This window comes from Gopherus evgoodei, chromosome 6 (assembly GCF_007399415.2).
Source record: "Gopherus evgoodei ecotype Sinaloan lineage chromosome 6, rGopEvg1_v1.p, whole genome shotgun sequence".
In the NCBI taxonomy this organism is placed as follows: Eukaryota; Metazoa; Chordata; order Testudines; family Testudinidae; genus Gopherus; species Gopherus evgoodei.
Window position 1 is genome coordinate 43,375,422 of NC_044327.1, and position 16,458 is coordinate 43,391,879.

At 46.4% G+C, this 16,458-nt stretch overlaps 1 protein-coding gene across 3 annotated transcripts in view; it reads right to left on the reverse strand.

Annotated features, from left to right (window-relative positions):
- RFX3 (regulatory factor X3) overlaps positions 1-16,458 on the reverse strand; it is a 126,197-nt gene that overhangs the window by 22,653 nt on the left and 87,086 nt on the right. For all 3 annotated transcript variants that reach the window (XM_030566805.1, XM_030566806.1, XM_030566804.1), the window contains one exon: positions 1,642-1,763. In XM_030566805.1, the coding sequence (XP_030422665.1) occupies positions 1,642-1,763 (122 nt within the window). The remainder of the gene's footprint in view (positions 1-1,641; positions 1,764-16,458) is intronic.

Sequence of the window (16,458 nt, forward strand, 5' to 3'; positions counted from 1 at the left end):
AATATGTGAGTTTATAGCATATTCACATTGACTAGGTTTTATTTTGCACTATTGAACAGTTTTAGTACATTCAGTAGCACATTTGTCAGAATATTCAGTGTTTACATTTGGAATTTAATGGACTTTAATGCATACCTAATGTGTACTTTCAGTATATTGCATAAAAAAGAAAAAAAAATGTGTGACCAGTTATGGGTGCAAGTTTCAAAAACACCACTGGCCTACATATGCTCCCATTGAAATCAATGGTAGCCAAGTTAGGCCAATGAGTGCTTTTAAAAATCCCAGTTTATGAGCCTAACACTACGTGTGCAATTATGTAATGGCATGTTCAAATCAGGTGGTTATATATGCAAATAGTTATTAAATTACCACTGCTGTGTGCATATGTCTGATTTATATGTTCACCTATGGTAAATGCCTCATGAACTGATATATGCACAAATTGCACATTTTTGTGTATGTAGACCTTGGACCACAAGTTTTCAAATTTTGGTCCTTTCAGTCTACAACAGTATAGATTATATCATTAAAAAATATAGCATACATGGCAATTTTTCCAACTAGTAATGGCTACATTGCAATTGCAAAGCTTGAATGCAACCCCATTTTACACACACATTCAGGAGTGAAGCATACAATGGGTGTGAGCACAAATATTAAGGCATCAGTTTTAAGTCTGACTGTAAATTTGGCACACAATATATATAGTAAATTTGTTGCAGTATATGTTTACAAGTATAGTGCAAATATGGATTTTGCACAACTTTTCTTCTATACATACATTAGGTATGTGAAATGTGAAATCTTGCATAAGCTTCATGATGTAGAGCATATAGTTTCTGTACATAACTTCTGGGCAGTGTTCCCTCTAATTTTTCCCACGCATATGTGGAATGAATTTTGTTATGTGCACCAATATGGAGGTGATGTGTGACACATCACCTCCATATTGGTGCACATAACAAAATTCATGTGGTGGGGGTGGGGCCGAGGGGTTCGGAGTGTGGGAGGGTGGCTCAGTGCTGGGGCAGAGGATTGAGGCACGGGGTGGGGGGTGAGGGCTCCAGGGTGGGGCTGGGGATGAGGGCTGGGGCAGAGGGTTGGGGTGCAGAGGCAGGAGGGCTCCGGCTGGGGATGCAGGCTCTGAGGTGGGGCTGGGGATGAGGGGTTTGGGGTGCAGGCTGCCTGGGGGATACATTGGGGAGAGAGGACTCCCCCATCTCTCCTCCCTGCAGCAGCACCTGGGCTACGGGGGTGGGAGAGGCACCTCTCCACTGGCTAAGGCAGGTCCGTGTTGGGGCTGGGTTGGGGCCGGAGCGCCTCTCCCCCAGCCGCAGCAAGTCCGGAGCAGGTCCGTGCTGGGGCTGGTGGAGAGAGGGGCGCCTCTCCTCGCCACAACAGGTCCATGCTGGGGGACAGGTGCCTCTCCCCGCTGCAGCCCTGAGCCTCTGTGTGGGGCTTAGTAGGTAGCCATGCAGCTTAGTGGGAACTTAGCTTCTGGGTGCCCCAATATGAATGACAGTTTTAATGGGACACCCTAAGTATAGAGAGAATTGTGGTAATGGTATGACTTAGCATTCATGGTGATGCCAGATGTTTATTTTTATTTGTACACCAGCATAATGTACCCTCACATACCCAAAAACTGTTGATGATGTTGACTTTGGGCAATTACAGTTTGCTCAACAGATGTGCCTGTCTGCTGACCACTTCCTGTGAAACCATCTGCAACTCCATCCACTTTCTGCATAGGCTTGTACCTAAAAAATATTGGACACAAAATTAGACAAAATTATCCCTTTTATTCAACTCCTCAAAAGTCCACTGTTACACAGTCTGATTCTGCCAACTTCAGTTGCTCAATCCTTCAATAGAATTTCTCTATCTCACAAAAATCTCAATATATAAAAGTTCTTTTCAACTAGATTCTGTGGTTGCTCTCTTCCTCTCAGGAATTAATTCAAATTTAAATATGGCTGGGGACACTGATTCACTAAAACTATGTTCTGACTGGCCAGCTGGTTGGTCTAGCTGAACTGTGTTCACTGAATAAGGAAGTTGTTCAATATGTCTCTTAATACTTTTCATTCAATATGTGGTCCCCTTACTTTATTTACTGTACCATATCCAAACCCTGCAATGAATATGGAATTAATACTTGCCTCATTAGCTTTTCTGTGGCTCATCACTATACTATCTGGGCCTAAAATACATTAAAGAATGTATTTCCTCAATACCCTATCCAGTAGTGAGGGCTTTCTCAGACAGAGACCGAGGCAGGGAGATTAAGGCGAAAATATCAGTCTGGGTGATGTAATATCTTTTATCGAGTAAGGTAATATCTGCTGGTGAAAGAAACAAGTTTTTGAGCTACACAAAGCTCTTCTTCAGATATACTGTGAACTTAATTAATATCCTGGGACTGACATGGCTACAATTACAGTACATACAAAAATATCAACTAATTCTGGGTATCTTAATGATCGGCTGCCTAAACTGACACCCCTTAGGCCTGATTTCTCAGCGTCCTTAGCATTTTTATATTTAAAAGACTGTGCAGAGTTTAACTAATTAATCATTTGAACATCCCATGAAGTAGCTGAGTAAACATCTTACAGACAGAGAAACAGAAACACAAAGTGATATGCTCCACAGTAAATCAGTGGAAGAGCCAGGATTCAAACTCAGGAATTTCCTGATGCCCAACCCTATGCTCAGCTCATTCTTTCAGACCATACAACCTTTCTGCAAGAAAGATTGAGCCTCAAATGCTCTGGGTGAATTCAACCGCAATTGTGAGCACTCAGCTCTTCTGAAAACAGGCTCCAGGTGTCTAAAACTGAGCACTCAGAATACGAGGAACACACAATTAATGGTCATCTGTGAAAAGTATGGTTTAAGTTAGTTGCCCTGCATCACATAAGAACTCTATGACAGAGTCTGGGATAGAATCCAGTTCTCCAGGATGGCATTTAACTCCCTTAGCTATGAGACAATCCTTTCTCTTCTTGCATTCACCACACACCTTCCAACGTCTGCAACAAATAAAGCAGGGGTTCTTACAAACAACAGCCTCACTCACTGCACACCCTAGATTCATTCTCTGAACACCAACCATCTTGTGCATTGAATGAGGCAGAGTCTGAAAAAAAATAGTATGTGATCCTGTAATTAAAGCCTATATCATAATGTATATAAACAAGGAGGTAGAATTAACATTGCATGGACAATCTTAATTTTTGCATTTCCTAATGTTCAGACCTCTGAAATCATACCAAAAAAACCCCCTACATTGAAAGAATGGTATGTAATTTGCTAGGATTTTTTAAAAAAGAAAATGAATTCTGTTATGTGCAAATGTAACAACCTCCCTCTCATCAGCAGGATTTGGCTTCTGGATATTCAACATCTATGCCACTAAAGTGAAAGGATTAACTATAAAAGCTGGCAGTAGAAATAGATTGTTCTCCATTGTGCACCAGCCACTAGAAGATGGGTAACAAGCTCAAATAGTGGATTACAAATTCATGATTAGGTCCATTTGAAATGCTGTATAGTTGAGTGTTTAGATTTGACAAATTCCTTCTAAAGTAGCCAGGCTAAACAGCTGAGAGTTGGGTTATATTTCCAGCCTGTATAACTACTCAATGGGGTAGAAGGCCTTGCTCAAGAATAAAGGTTGCACAAGACACAGAACTATTAACACTAGTCAGTAAAAGAAGTGAGACTTCAATTCAGAGTCTCCTGGTTCATGGGGGGAGGATCTGTGTTGACTGTGTCCTGCCAAGAAGTGCACTATTTGTGGCATAATGAAGTAAGGCAGTGCGTACAGTGTTGGGATGTTCAGGATTTTTACTACAAGCCACGAACAAGCTGTTGTGAAAAAAACACAGATGGGAAATGGTGATTTTGAACAGTTTGTAACTCAACCAAATCTGTTTGGATTTATATGGACACTTAGTCTTTGTGGAGCTTAGTCAGAAGTTTTGCAACTAAAGAGAAATGGAAACAAGGTAAACCTGAATGTCCTCCATGGAATGGGAAAGGTGTTAACTTCCACTGTGGTCTGAATTTTTCCTGTCCAGAACAACACAAACTCTGTGTAGGTTTCAGAAGAGTAGCAGAATTCCAGCCTGGGTGTGGTTCATTTGAGGAAAAAACAGTTACCTACCTTTTCATAACTGTTCTTTGAGATGTGTTGCTCATGTCCATTCCATTGTAGGTGTGTGCGCACCCACATGTGCGGTCAGAGATTTTTGCCTTAGTGGTACCCAGAGGGATGGCAGTGGCACCCCCTTAAGTGCCGCACCCATGTGTCAGGCGCTGCTGACCCTATGCTATCAGTTCCTTCTTGTCGGCAACTCCGACAGAGGGGCAGTAGGATGGTAATGGAATGGACATGAGGAAAACATCTAAAAGAACAATAATAAAAAGATAGGCAACCGTTTTTTCTTCTTTGAGTGCTTGCTCATGTCAATTTTATTCTAGGTGATTCACAAGCAGTGCAAATGGAGGTGGGCTTGGAGTTCATAGTCTTGCAGCTTGCAGCACTGCTCTGCCAAAGCCAGCATCCTCCTGGGCCTGCTGGGTAAGCACACACTGGGACGTGAATATGTGGACAGACAACCAGGTATCAGCTCTACAAATCACTTGGATCCGCACCTGAGCCACGAATGTGCCTTGACTATCGCCAGTGGAGGCACATTTGTCAGCTCATAGCAGTATCAGATGCAGGTTGTGATCCAGGATGAAATACTTTGAGCAGATCCTGGGCGACCTTTCATCTTGTCTGCCAGCACAACAAACAGCTGCGCTGACTGCGAAACGGCCTTGTCCTGTCCATATAGAAGGCCAGCACCCTCCTGACATCCAGGGTATGTAACCTGCATTCTTCTTCAGATTTATGGGGCTTTGGAAAGAAGACCAGTAAGTCTATGTCCTGGCTGGTATGAAACTTGGAAACTACCTTGTGCAGGGCCACAACTGGACCTTATCTTTGTAGAATATGGTATAGGGCGGTTCTGAAGCAAGTGCCCTGATCTGAGACACCCTGCGGGCAGACTTAACCGCCACAAGGAACGAAACCTTCTAGGAGAGAAGGAGAAGAGAGTAGGAAGCCAGAGATTTGAAGGGAGGCCTCATGAATCTCAACAGCACAAGATTCAAATTGCAGGGAGGGACAGGGTCCTGGACATGAAGGTATAGATGCTCCAGATCTTTCAAGAACTGGGCCGTCATGTCATGAGCAAAGACCGACCTGCCATGGAACAGAGGGTGGAAGGCCAAAATAGCAGACAGGTGGACCCTGATCGATGACAGGGACAAGCCCTGAAGTTTGAGGTGCAGGAGATAATCCAGGATCACCTGTACCGAGGCCTGCTCAGCCCGGATGCCTCATTCCGAAGCCCAGCACATGAATCTTTTCAACTTGGCCAGGTAAGTCCCTCTGATGAAGGGCTTCCTGCTACCTAGCAAGACCTGCTGCACCCGCGTTGAGCATTCCCACTCTTCTGCATTCAGTCATGCAGTAGCCATACCAAAAAGTACCATGCCTCCAGGTTTGGGTGCATACTGCTGTGGTCCTGGGACAGCAAGTCTGGCCAGAGAGGGAGCGGCAGCAGGGCAGCTACCGAAAGCTCCAGCAGCATGCCGAACCAGTGCTGGCGAGGCTATTTGGGGGCTATCAAGGTAACCTTCACCCTGTCCTGTTTGATCTTCATGAGGACACTGTGGATCAACAGCACTGGTGGGAAGGCATACATCAGGGCCCCCAACCATGGGAGCAGGAAAGCATCTTACAGGGAACCCCCATCCATCACCTGGAGTGAACAGAACATGTGGCATTTCCTGTTCTGATGGGATGCAAACAAATCCACCTGGGGAGTTCCCCACTTTTAGAAGATCATACTGGCTGCCTCTGTGTGGCGTGGCCACTCGTGGCAAGACAGAAAGGTCTTGCTGAGGCAATCTGCTAGCACATTTCTGGTCTCGGGCAGGTGCGCGGCTACCAGATGAATGCATGCTGCATACAGAAGTCCCAAAGGCTCAGAGTTTCTTGGTAAAGGGCTAATCACCTGGTGCTGCCCTGCCTGTTGATGTAATACATTGCACGGTATTGTCCATGAGGATCTGCACCACCTTGCCCCTCAGGTGGGGCAAGAAGGCCTGGCAGGCCAGGTGAACCTGACACTGATATGCAGGGCCACGAAGGGAACTCCCTTTAACATTGACTCAGGGTTCAACCACCACTCCAAAGATGACAGAATGTGATCCGGCATCCTGACTACCCAATCTAAGTCGTGTCTGTTCGGGATGTAAACTGATGCCAGCCAAGCTTGCAGAGGCCAGAAGTGGAACCGGGCATGACTGACCACGTATGTACAGGGGGCCATGTGGCCAAACAACCGCAGGCAGGTGTGAGCTGTGGTGAGTGGGTGGCTCTTCACATGGCAGATCAAGTCTGACATGGTCTCAAAACGAACCTTTGGAAGGAAGGTTCTAGCTCGTGTGGAGTTGAGAACTGCCCTGGATGAACTCTATTCGTTGGACTGGCCTTAAGATGGACTTTTGATCGTTTAACAACAGACTCAGATCGCGGCCAGTGGAACGCACCAGATCGAGGCTCCTCTGTACTTGTTCCCAAGACCTGCCCTTGAAGAGCCAGTCATTGAGATATGTGAAGACCTGGACCCCTTGACATCTCAGGTAAGTGGCCAGTGGCGCCATACATTTTGTGAAGATCCTTGGAGCCAATGAGAGGCCAAAGAGCGGCACCATAAATTGGAAATAGTGTTTGCCCAGTATGAAATGGAGGAAACGTCTGAGACCTTGGAATATGGAAATAAGTGTCCTTCAAGTCGAAGGCGGCACATTAGTCTCCTCAATCCAGGGAAGTGATGATGGAGAACAGGGAGACCATCGGAAACTTCAAGTTCTTGAGACGCTTGTTGAGGTGTCACAGGTCCAAAATGGCTCTGAGGCTTCCTTTTGCATTTGGGATTAGGAAATAATGGGAGTAGAATCCCTTTCCTGTCATGTCCAGAGGGACCTCCTCCACCACCTCCATGTGCAGGAGGTTCTTAACCTCTTGCTCATGAGAAGGGTCCCTGAAGAGGGACAAAAAAGAGAGATGGTAGGAGGGAAGGGTGGCTGAAAACTGCACGGTATGACCTTGAGACACTATCTCCAGCACCCAATGGTCTGAGGTGACCCATGACTAGGCCGGACGGTACGGACGAAGATGGTTGAGGAAAGAATGGGGTAGATCCTGGGGTGTTGCTCTTGAGCACACCTTCAAAATGAGCGTTTCTGGACCCCAGGGTGCTTTGCCGGGCCAGGTGGCACAGATGAGTGGGAGGAGGAAGGAGGGCAGCAGCTGAAACTAACATCTCTGTCTCTTCTCCTTGTAGACCCAGGATGAGATTGCCAAGGCCTATGTGGCAGAGGTGGCCGGAACTGCTTTCCTGCAGACTGGGGCATATGCATGCCCAATGAGCGAAGGGTAGCCCAAGTGTCTTTCAACCCATGCAGCCTTGCATCCTCTTGCTCTGAAAAAAGACCGATCCCATTGAATGGGAGGTCTGCATCTTGGATCAAGGTCTGCATCTCTTGGGAGAGGCCAGCAGTCTGAAGCCAAGAGCTGCACCTCATAACCCTACCAATTCGACCACCCGAACTGCTGAGTCAGCCATGTCCCATGCCATTAGGAGGAAGCACAGAGCCACCATGGTGTCCTCCTCCACCAGGGTGCTGAATTCCCTGCAGTAGGGACTCCTTGAACTTACAGAGAGAGACCAGTAAGTTAAAATTTTATCTTTCTAGGAGGGCCTGATGGTTCACCACCCGGAATTGGAGGCTGGCAGCTGAACACATTTTCCTTCCAAACAGGTCCAATCTTTTGGCCTCTTTATTTTTGGGGGTCGAGCTGATATGTTCTTTCTTATACTTTTCATTGGCTGCAGAGACCACCAGCAAGCCCAGGGCACAGTTGCTGGAAAGGTACTCAAACCCTTTGGCCAGGATAAAATATTTCTTTTTAGTCCTTTTCAGGGTGGGAGGGATGGATGAGGGAGTTTGCCAGGGGGCTGTGGCAATTTTGAGGACACCATCATAAACTGGTAGTGCGACGTGGGCGAGGTAGAGGTTTACAGGACATTAAACAAGGTGTTAACCTGCTCAGCCATTTCCTCCACCTCTAGGCCCAAGTTCTCAGACACCCTTTGAAGCAGGGCCTGGTGTCCTTTAAAATCAGCTGGCAGGCTGGCCCTTGAGGGTTCCGCAACCGCCTCAACTGCAGACGAAGATGATGACTGTACTGCCAGGGGAGGCATCTTCCCCTGTAGGGGAGGGAGACTTAGGGGTCAGTGCAGTCTCCTCTAGCTTGACCTCCAAGCATGCCATGACCGCTGAGCCTGGTGCTGTCAGTGCCACCAGCTATTGCTCCAAGGCGGCGGCAGATGAGTGGTATGCAGGGGTCATCACTATGACCGGCACTCCCCACATGCTCCAATGAGGCCACTGGCTGTGCTGCCAAGGTGGTGCTGTCGATGTCAACAAGGCCTCAGGTGCCAACTTGCGCCAGTGAAGTCTAGGCGAAGGGCCTAACTGCCCAGTTCCACTTTCAAAGGAGAAGAAACCTTCTCCCTCCATTTTTGTTGATGTTGATCAGAGTGGCCTGATTGTTCACTTAAAGCATGATCACCTTTGGGATATCAGGTCTCTGAAAGCACATACATGGCCATTCTATCACAGGACATTTACCTGAGGTTTGGCTTCACATAGAGGCCAGGGGTGAAATTCTGGCCCCATTTAAGTCTATGGCAAAACTCTCATTGACTTAAATGGAGCCAGGATTTCACCCCATGTGTCATACTCTTCTGCACAGGTTCCTGATTCTAGTGTGGATGCACCTGCAATTATTACAATTTGAAGTGGAGGAATTTGGAAATTCTTTTCTAATTATAAATGACCAGTATAAATACTGGAGAGAACATCAGGTTTTATCTTAAAATTCCTGCAAACCAAAACAGATACTTCAACCTAGCTTAGCTTGTTGCTACAGAATGTGTCATTTCACAAACTTTTCAGCTTTTGGAATACAATCCAAAATGCCTAAAGGGCATAAAAAACAATCCTTTAAGAATTTCTAGGATTTAGAAAGAACTTAATTAAAAATATAAAAGCTAACTTAATCCTCTAGTGCTAAAAAGTCAGGATTATTTTAGCATTTGCTCCAATGTGCTTTATGTGAAATATGTTGGGGAAAATTCTGAATTCTGGCATGGTGACAGAGTGACTTATCTCATGAGTTGACCAGTCACAATTGCACTGAGAAACAACTTGCAGGATCCAGCTGAGAAATGTAAAGAGAGATTTTTTTCTCCAGAGGTTCAATAAGGCAGGCAACCTTAGACATACTGTGTCTTTTATGAGTAGTAAAAAATAAAGCCTCACCAATATGCGTGATGAGAGGCTTTCCTATTTCCTTTCAAAGTGTCTAGCCTGTCTAGGTTACCTTTTGAGCTATAACTATGGCCATGGAAAATACTTACCAGTCACTAATGTATACAATCTACCTTCCGGATCTAATACTTCTTTTCTAAAATTCCCCTACTGTTTATTTTACACAGACTTCTTTCATTTTCCCAAGCCTCTTTATTAGTACTGAAAGAAGAGCTATAAGGGATACAGATCCATTATGGATATTACATATTTCAAAAGATTTGATTCATAAGAAAGGGTATTTGGATCTCAGAGGAAGTTTACATGGCTAACTACAAGCACAGTAAAAGTATGGAAAGTCTTCAGTTAATAGTGTCAACTTTCTATATTTGTGAGGAGTTCCTATGACCATCCAAAGGGCAGGGCCAATGAAAATCTTGGCCTGTCTCTCAGATATCTCCTTCTGGATGTCTAGCCATCAGTTCAAGCTCATTAACCTCAACATTGTTAAAACAAAGCTCAAGCTCTCCACCACCCCACAAGCCCTTCTTGCTATTTCCTTTCTTGATCACTGTGGACAACACCATTATCCTATCACTTGGGCCCATAACCTGGGTGTCATCTTTGACATGGCCTCTCTCTAGGTCTTCACATCCAGGCTCTCTCTAGGTCTTCACATCCAGGCTATGACTAAATCTTGCAGATTCTTTCTGCATAACATCTCTAAGATACGGTACTTCCTGTCTATCCAACAAACTTCCCTTATTGATACAGAAGAGTGAAAGGGGGCTTTCTTCCACTCTCTCTTGGGAATCCTGGTCATAGGTCATAGCCATATCATGGCTTCTTCCTTCACTTTAATAGTTTTTTAACTTCCCTCCTGGGATTGGCTACTTCTGGCTTTTTAGCCTAACGTCACTGTTCTTTAAGCACTTCATAATCCTTTGATACCAGCCCCCACAACTCTATCAGCCCTAGGCACTATAACAAAGTTTATATAACTTCTTCTCAAGTAGGGTTCCACTCCCCAGGAGGTCAGAAGGAACTGGCTGGTGATTGGGTCATGCTGCTCCTTACACTTTTGGGAGGGGAGCATGACAAATGCATGCACAACCCTTAGAGAGCACTACTAGAAAAAAAAGTCCAATTTTTTAGGCAGGGGTGCCAGCACATCCATGAGTAGAATCCACATGCACAGGAGCTTGAGGAAAAAGCCTGCTTTTCATGCATGTATTTAAGGGTAAAATTTTGAAGCTGAAATGATCACATGCAAATTGAGGATGGGAGGTTTACCCTCAAAAGATTACAAAAACAGAAGGTAAGCAAAAATATATTTTTTTAAAAAATCTTATGATTTTTATGCCAATCTTATGATCTTGGGAAGTCTGACTCATGATTTCTGAAACATGGCATCCCAGGAAAAAAATCTCTTTTATAACTCTCATCTCCACACATGGATTGCTGCACAGCCTGTGATTCCTAGCATCTCTTGTGGAGCTATATCTCCCAGAACGCTCTTGTTCTAGGTCTGAAACTTGGAACTGGCTGTGCTGGGTCTATACCCTTCTGTAGCCAAGTGACGACTCACCGGTGCAGTGCCTCCTGCTGGTTGTCCTGGGAATTAGCTCTTTTCCAGCTATGGAGTGCCCTCTGCCGGCTGATGTCTCGCCAGCCTCAGGCCCCTTGTCCCTCCTGGACCCCAGTGCTCTTTTCCTCAGGGTTCTTCCCCAGCAGTATCCACACTCTGGGTCTCCCCTCCCAGGAGAACTCCCAACCCTCTAAACCCACCTTGCCTCAGTGGTTACTGCCAGTCATCTAGCCCCCACTCACTGGGGCAGACTGCAGTCTGCAGCTGTGGCCTGATTGGGGTGTGTCCACAGCTATGCCTGCTTCCCCAATCAGCCTAGCCTTTCACAGCCACAGCCCTTTCCAGGTCTGCTTTTAACCCTAGTTCTTCAGGAGTGGGGGAGTTGCCCCACTACATACCCTCCCACTTAAGACCACAGGAGGAAGGGGGAGAGGTGTGTCTTTATCCCCCTAGCTTCCCTCTTAGCTGCGCCTGCAGGAGGTCTCTCTCCTGCCACAGGTTTTCTATTAAAAGGAGAAACCTGCTTCCTTCTTCTACCATCTGGGTCCCCACCGTAGCCAGTCCTGCTCCTTTGTGGGGTCCCCTGTCTGTCTGGGTCCCCACTACAGATCATCCTGCTCCCGCATGGGTTCCCAGGTTTAGCTGAGGCCTCTCTGCCCCAGCCCCTTTCTCTCTGGGGTCTTGGTCCACACTGCCACTTCCCTTTGGCCAGTCCCAGATGAAGTCCGATCCTCCAGCCTCCCCCTTCTTCTCTGGGTGCAAGGCTGTCTTACCTGGCTCCCCTTGTGGCACAGGAAGCACATCCAGTGCCTTCCTTTGGCCACCTCAGGGCAAGCCTGGGCCCTGTGAGTCCCGTAGGGGCACTCCCTCATCCTGTGCCCAGGCTCCCCACAGGCCCAACACATTTGGAGCCCCTTGTTGACTTCACAGGGGGCACTCTGGCAGCTCCCCATTTTCCCGGGTGGAGCCTCTTTGCTCCATTCCGGAAGGGGCACTCCTGTTTATACTGTCCCGGTTGCCCACAGGCAAAACAGGTTTTAGGCCCTGGCACCAGCCTCTACCCTCAGGTGCCTGGTCCCCAAAGAGGTCCATGTACTCTTCCACACAGCAGCTGAAGCAGTCCCCGTTGCTGCTCGGCGAGATGGGCCACACAGGCTCTACAGTAGCAGTCCGCCATTTTCTCCACCTTCCATGTCTCAACTCTCAGATCCAGGCAATAATTCCACAGTTCTTGCCCTTCTCCTTGTATCAGGGTGACCATCTATGCCCACATTCTCCCCCACGTGTAGCGAAGTGACGACTAAATGGTGATGCACCACCTGCTGGTTGTCCTTGGAATTAGCTCTTTTCCAGTTCCAGCATGCCCTCTGCCGGCTGATGTCTTGCCTGCCTCAGGCCCCTTGTCCTTCCCGGACACCGGTGCCCTTTTCCTCAGGGTTCTGCCCCAGCAATACCACCACACTCTGGGTCTCCCCTCCCAGGGGAACCCCCAACCCTCTAAACCCACCTTGCCTCGTGACTACTGCCAGTCATCTAGTCCCCACTCACTGGGGCAGACTGCAGTCTGTAATGGCCATTCATCATTGGCAAGGGGTTAGGACCTATTGCCTTTGTCTATCCCTAGACTGCCCCTCTGCAGCCCCAGTACCTGTTGTAGGCCTTCACCAAGTTCTGCAGCCTGAGCGTTTACCAGGTTGGAGCTCCCCAGCTCCCTTTGCCCTTCCCAAGCACTGCTCCACCTCAGATACCTTGCTCCCAGCAGCTAGCCCTTCCCACTCCAGGGCTAGAGTGAGACTCCTCCAGCTCCTGGCTCACAGCCCTTTTATAGGGCCAGCTGTGGCCTGTCCCCAGCTGTGCCTGCTTCCTCAATCAGCCTAGCCTTTCACAGCTGCAGCCCTTTCCAGGTCTGTTTTTAACCCCTATTTTTCAGGAGTGGGGCAGCCACCCCACTACACCTCCCAAAAAAGATCAGCAAACTCGGTTATATCTGGACTTCCATAAACTTCTCCTTTCCAGCCTTCCTTTCTCTCATTTCCCCCCAATCCATCCTACTGAACATATTGCAAGTAAAGTTACAAATGGCACTATATAAATAATAAATAGCTGTTGACTCAAATTCTCTACAACAAATCACCTACATTTATTAAGGAAAGTGAGCAGAAACTGAAGAATAGAAATGCATGGAAAGATGCCTCTTTGATATTACATGGACACACACAAGCAAACTGGTAAGAAAGAAAACTCAACTGAAAACTGTTGTATGACTATGAAGGAATAGAAGTCACAGTGGACTAAGTCAAAAGAAGAAGTTCTATAAACAGGCAACACCCCTTCTGGATAAGTTCTTACGGCTTGAAGATTTTGCTTTTGCAGTGCTGCCAACTTTCATGATTTTATTGTGAGTCTTACTCTATGTGGTGCTTTTCTGAAAGATCCAGGACCTGGAGTCATATTATTAAGTGAGAATTTGAGTTTTCATTGAGGGGAGGGGAAAAGTTTTTGTCCCTCATGGTTTGCCAACAAAAGCTGGAAAATGTGAACCCTGAAGGCTCAAAAAAACAAAAAGCAAACTGAAAGACTTCAGAATATATTATTTAAAAAAAAAAACTTTAAGCCAATCTCATGACTTGTGGTTCTGACTCATGATTTTTTAATAGAGGAATTTGGTATATTGATCTAGTATGTGAGAGCTGCCTGTAACATACCAAGCTATGTAATCTCATTTTTGTTTTGTTCCACCGAAGAGCTTGCTCTTGATGCTAATGGAAAAAAAGCAAATGGAAATTTTAACAGCTTGCAGCGCCACAAGCAACCAAAAGCTAAATCTGTTAATGATTAAGAAATCAAAGAAACCCAAATGCTTTAATACCTTACTGTATACACAAAAACCTACAGATAATGTACAGATATCTGAAAAATATTTAGATTTTTTAGTGCTCTTTGGTGAGTGGATCGGTTCAGAGGTTATGCTAGCTGTTAAATAGTATTTGAAGAGCTGTAGCTGTCCTGCAAGTGCACTGCTGCACATCTACAATGAGCCCCCAACAAGTGACCTGGTGACCTTATTAGAAATGCATCCATTTGCAACCAAAGACAGTCTAAAGAATGTGAACTTTCTTAGATGAAAACAACTTTTAAAATCTCTCATCAGTTCAGTGCCCAGAACAGAACAGTTAATTATAGCTAAGATGAAAATGAGAATCACAAGACAACAATGAACAAATGAGGGTTCCAACACTTAGCAAAGCAACCACCAGTGTTGAGACATATCTATCTGGCTGGAAGCCAAAGCAGAACTAAATCATTTTTAGATCATGTTACATCAGCTCTACAACTGCATAGTTCAAACACCTGGGCTTGTTCAAAAGGAAACTGAAGGCTCTTTTCTTAAACATTAAATTGGGAAGCTGATTAGTATTATATCATCTGAATTTCTTTAACATTGCTCTAGATATTGTATTATAACAAACCCTTACCACAGTTCTATAGATTGCAAAATTGTTATAGATTTTGATGCATTATACTGTTTTTTTGAGAAAAGAATAATGTTACACTTCCATAATTTTTCGTGTAGCTTATAAGGACAAACTGTTTTAAAAGGGTCCATAAAGCTAGAGGAAGAGAAGCTACAGACTATACATTGGTTGTGTTAGCGATTAGGCAGTGTAATAGACTGGATATGATTTGTCTAGGAATTTTTAAAAAATGGATAAGACTGAGGAAGTCAAGAATGGTTTCTTTACATTTATGTCCCAGAGAATGATATGAATGAATTTCTACAAGTAGCAAACGCTTTGAGATAAGTTATCAGAAAATCCAAGGAGAGAGGTGATGGAAAAGATGTTATCTTCGGATCACACAAAAACAAAACAAAAACAAGTTTTCTGTACCCTGAGACAGGGATAGAAAACACAGAGCAGGCATAATTAGTTGATACCTCCAAAAGTTCAAAGAAGTGTTTGAAATTATCCTGGGAAGGTACAGGAGGTGGACAACAGCAATTTTACTTGTGGAAACAGAGTCTATACCATATTGAATCAAACTGGAAACATGCAATGGTTATAGTACTAAGGAAGAATATCTGCCCGGAAAGGACACCTGCTTAAATATTAATTTTTCCTAGAGTGAGACAGATGACTCAAAACAGAATATATTATTGTACATTAAATTAAAAGGATTCAACAGGCTATATCAGAGGTGGGCATACTACGATCTGCATGCCATATCTGGCCCGCAGGACCCACCTGCTTGGCTCCTGAGCTCCTGCCCCAGGAGGCTCATCCCCAGCCCCTCCCCTGCTGTTTCCCCTCCCTTGCAGCCTCAGTTCGCCCTGCTGCCAGCACAACTCTGGATGGCGGGCTGCGAGCTCCTGGGGCAGTGCAGCTGCAGAGCTGGGGCCTGACCTGGTGCTCTCTGCTGCACTGGCTCCAGCCAGGCGGCGCAGCTGTAGCGCCATCAGCCACGGGTGCTCCAGACACCAAGGTAAGGGGACAGGGAGCAGTGGATAGAGGACAGAGTTCGGGGTGGTGGTCAAGGGGCAGCGGTGTGGATAGGGGTCGGGGTAGTCAGAGGGCGGGGAACAGGGGTTGAGTGGGGGCAAGGGTCTGGGGGGGCAATCAAGAAAGAAAGAGGGGATTGGATGGGGCGGCGGGGGGCAGTCAGGGGACAGGGAGAAGGCGTGGTTGGATGGGGCAGGGGCCCCGGGGAGTGGATAGGGGTTGTGGTGGCTAGAGGGCAGGGAACAGGGGTTGAATGAGGGCAGAGGTCAGGGGGGCAGTCAGGAAGGAAAGGGGGGATTGGATGGAGTGGCAGGAGGCAGTCAGGAGCAGGGGTTCCAGGGGCTGTCAGGGGACAGGGAATAGGGGGTTGGATGGGGCAGGAGTCCCGGGGGGGGGCGTCAGGGGGCAAGAAGCAGGAGGGGTTGGTTGGGGGCGGGGCCGGCCCACACTTGGCTGTTTGGCACTCCATACAATTTTGGAAACCCGATGCAGCCCTCAGGCCAAAAAATTTTGCCCACTCCTGGGCTATATGATGAGCCAAGCAGAGCTAAGGGGGAACTTGACAGTAGGGCTATATCTACACTTGGAGTTGGGAGTGTGATCCGTCACTCAAAGAGACATACTTTTGCTAGCTCTCCTCAAGCTAGCATATGAAAAGCAGAATGTAGTCGCAGCAGTGTGAGTGGCAGGAGGGACTAGCCACCCTGAGTAGGTGCCTACGGTCTCAGATAAGCACATACTCAGGGCAACTTAGCCTGTCCTGCAGCTCATACTGCCAAGGCTATCTTTATTTTTAGCATGTCTCCTCCGATGTATTGATAGAGAGCAATTATATCTCCCCTCAGCCTTCATTTGATTAAGTTAAACAAGCCACACTCGAGTGTCCTCTCCTAAGATAGATTTTCCATTCCTCTAATCATCCTACTA